This window comes from Triticum dicoccoides, chromosome 7A (assembly GCF_002162155.2).
Source record: "Triticum dicoccoides isolate Atlit2015 ecotype Zavitan chromosome 7A, WEW_v2.0, whole genome shotgun sequence".
NCBI lineage: Eukaryota > Viridiplantae > Streptophyta > Magnoliopsida > Poales > Poaceae > Triticum > Triticum dicoccoides.
The window spans coordinates 500700404-500703593 of record NC_041392.1 but is presented as its reverse complement, the minus strand read 5'-3'; the positions used below and the strand labels follow the sequence as shown (position 1 = coordinate 500703593).

General features: G+C 56.1%; 1 protein-coding gene across 1 annotated transcript; it reads right to left on the bottom strand.

Annotated features, from left to right (window-relative positions):
• Nucleotides 1-1208: 1208 nt before the first annotated feature.
• Nucleotides 1209-2371, bottom strand: LOC119328269. The gene has a single exon (XM_037601284.1). It carries the CDS (start codon nt 2369-2371, stop codon nt 1280-1282), a length of 1092 nt encoding a protein of 363 aa, XP_037457181.1. The 3' UTR covers nt 1209-1279.
• Nucleotides 2372-3190: the final 819 nt, after the last annotated feature.

Genomic DNA, 3190 nt, shown 5'->3' with positions numbered 1-3190 from the left:
TCTTTTGATGTGCCATCGCCAGAAGTAGCCTTTCTTTTATCTTCTGGTGCCCTTAACCAAGGTCCAAACTGCAGCTCTCCTTTCTCATCCCTAGGGCCAGGATTGGGACAATAGAGGTCTGAATGACCTAGACGTCCACAGGAGAAGCAAAAGTGTGGCACTTGCTCATATTGTATGTCATATAGATCAGTTTTGCCCCTCTTTGCCGATTCAATCAAGATCCATCGCCTTATTGGTTTCTTGACATCTATGGAGACTCTCGCACGCAAATATCCACCCACATGATCAAACTGTATAGAGTTGGCTGCCTTATCAATTTGCTGCGCAATCAACTTTCCCCAAGCCTCGTTCCGCAGGTTGTACGGAAGATTTGGAACCCTAGCCCATAAGCTGAGCCGATCAAACTAAACCTCGTCAGGTCTCATACAGTCCTCAAAATCAGCCAAGATGACAGCGTTTTTGCTGATATGCCAAGGTGAGCCTTCCCAGATCCGTTCGCGATCGCGCTGGGATTCAAATTCTGCCACAAAGGTGTTCTCTCCCATCGATCGAAACTGGAGTCCCCTAGGGTTTCCCCATGCCGGCCAAAGTGCGTTGGTTATGGTTTGGATGTGGAGGAGGTTCCGATGCAAAACCCTACCCGCCAATAGCCACTTCTTCAGTTTGCCCTCTTCTCTATCATCGATGACAAGTGGTGTTGCTTCCTCATCGGTGATCCCTAGTTTCCCTAGCTTCTCTTCAAGTAGGGCCTTGGCCGTCCGTGGGGAGACCGGGTCCGCTGCCCGATGATCGCCGCTGGCTGATACAGACATCTTCCCGCGGAATCCAGGGACGCCCTGCCATGCAGATCCGGCGTGCGTCGGCAAGTTTCGCTCAAAACCCTAATCGCCAGAGGTATTAGGTCTCGCGGGGACCTAGGCAGTTACGGTTGGGTGGCGGCTGCGTTTCGCCTTGCATGCTTGTACGTAGTCGTGTTCACGTGTTCACGTACATGACAAAAGTTCAAAACGAACAGAATGGTAAAACATGACAACTTACACCAAATGGGTAATCCCGATGAAAAACTGTTGAACGGTGTAATCCGCGTAAAAAATTGCAAAAAAATTACTCTACAAACAGATGATGTAAATCTGCGAAATTCTTAACTTCAAATGCGTGAGTATCAACATATTCTAGCTACCAAATAACGAACCACGAGTCTCTATCACTGCATTTTCCCTGTTAACATAAAGCTTTTCTCCCTCTTCGACCTAAAACCTTCCGTGACAACAATACTAGTCTAGTGGAGATAATGGAAGACTTGGCCGGAGCTCCGTGTCCCGGGATCCGAACACTGAGGCGATGGTGCAGCTGACATTGTGCTTGTGCCGGAGCGATGGGACTCCTCGACCTGCCAACGCGCCGTGTAGTTGCTTCCCAGAGTGAAGTTGTTGCCGACGCCCATGGCCATGGGGTACCCGTATCCAGTTGGCAGTGTCTTCATGTAGTCCCCGCCGGCGACGACCTGGGCGGAGTACTCAGGCGCCGGAGTACAGTCGGCGAAGGCAGGGTAGTTCCCAAGTGGCAGGACTGCATCGCGCAACTCGCCGGTGTGCCACATGGTCAGATCAGTCCAGTCGTAACCAGCATTGCCGGAGCCTAGCGCGAGCGTCTCGTCGACGGTGCCCGAGTAGTTGCCGCCGCCGATGCACTGGAAGCCGCACCCTGGTTGCATCTGGAAGCGATCTTCCCCGAGTAGGCCGTCGTTGTTCCCGCCGTGCCACGGCACCATCTGCAACTCGAAGCCGGCGGCGTCCATGTCCAGGTCCACGGGGTTGCTTCCGGTGCACGGCACGCCGCCACCTTGCGCGAGCTGCTGCGGCATGACGGCGTCGTCAGAAGCATCCGGCGCGATCTGCTCGTCGATCCGGCCGTGGCCGCCGTCGGCGGGTACGCCCAGAGCCTCCATCCTGTCTCCCGCGGCCCGCAGCGCGGCGTCGATCGCCTCGAGCAGCTCCCGCGCCTGGTCCAGCGTCACGTCGTTGAGCGCCGGGTCCCAGTCCGCGAGCGCGGCGGGGCAGCCGTGGCGCACCCTGGCGAGCTTGGCCCGCTCCTTGCCCAGCTCCGCCTCAAGGTAGCCCCGGTGCGTGTGCTGCGCGCGGACCTCCGGCGGGACGGCGCGGCGGTACCTCTCGAGGACGCCCTCCTCCGACTCCCACACGAGCGGCGGGGCCCCGGCGCCGGCGGCGAGGCAGACGAGCGCGACCGGGACGGCGCACAGCGTGGCGAGCTCCCTGGCCTTGTTCTGGAGCCCCTTGGTCCTCCTGCCGCACGTGGCGGCGCGCCCGCGCGCGCTCTCGACGAGCCTCATCTCGACCTTGCCGCGCGTCATGGCTGTGGCTGGCTGGGTGGCGGTGCGTACTGCGTCTATTGCTACGAGCTTCTTCCTCTGCTCCTCCGATCTGATCCGATCCCGTTGGCTCGTTGCAGCTCTCCGGCGAGGCGCCTGGTGTATATGTAGATGGAAAAAAGGCAGGTTTCTGTGCGCCGGAGCCGGACGTGGACTCGTCCGCCTCCCCCACGCGGTGGCCCCTAGAGTGCTAGGCAGTAGGCACTAGGCCTATTATTAAGCCCCGTAATCTTGCATTAGCTCTAAACAAATGACGATGTAGCCTGCAGGCTGCTCGCCGTAATCTGCCATTAGTCGCGGAAAGTTTCACTTGAATCCCACGTCAGCCGCGGATTAAAGGGTTGGGCCGTGATTAACCAAAAAATGGAAGGTGACGCTTGCTTGGGTAGCAAACCGTTTCGATCCCGGTGGCGGTGGGCTTCCGATTAAAGGAAGGTGATGCTCAGCTTGGGTAGCAAACCGTTCCGATCCCTGTGGGCTTCCGATTAAAGGAAGGTGAATCCGGCTTCTACTTGGCACAATTAACGCGACATCTTTGAGTTTGGTTTCCGTTTAGTACGGCCATGACCGGTGCTCGTGTATCAGGGTCACCTAGCCTGAAGAACTAACTTAGCAGGAGATCCAGACAATTCTTCTGTTTGTGGGATGTTGAGAGGAATTTAGGGTGAATGTCAGATACGGACAACATCTTCGTGATGTATCTTGGGCATATAAAATGTTGTTTTACATTGCAAGAAAATGCATTTTTTGTTGCTACAATATTTATGCACTAAGAGCATCTTCAACAGGTGCGCTACCACG

Coding starts and splice junctions, on each gene's coding strand:
- LOC119328269 (XM_037601284.1), bottom strand. CDS start 2,371: ATGACGCGCGGCAAGGTCGAGATGAGGCTCGTCGAGAGCGCGCGCGGG.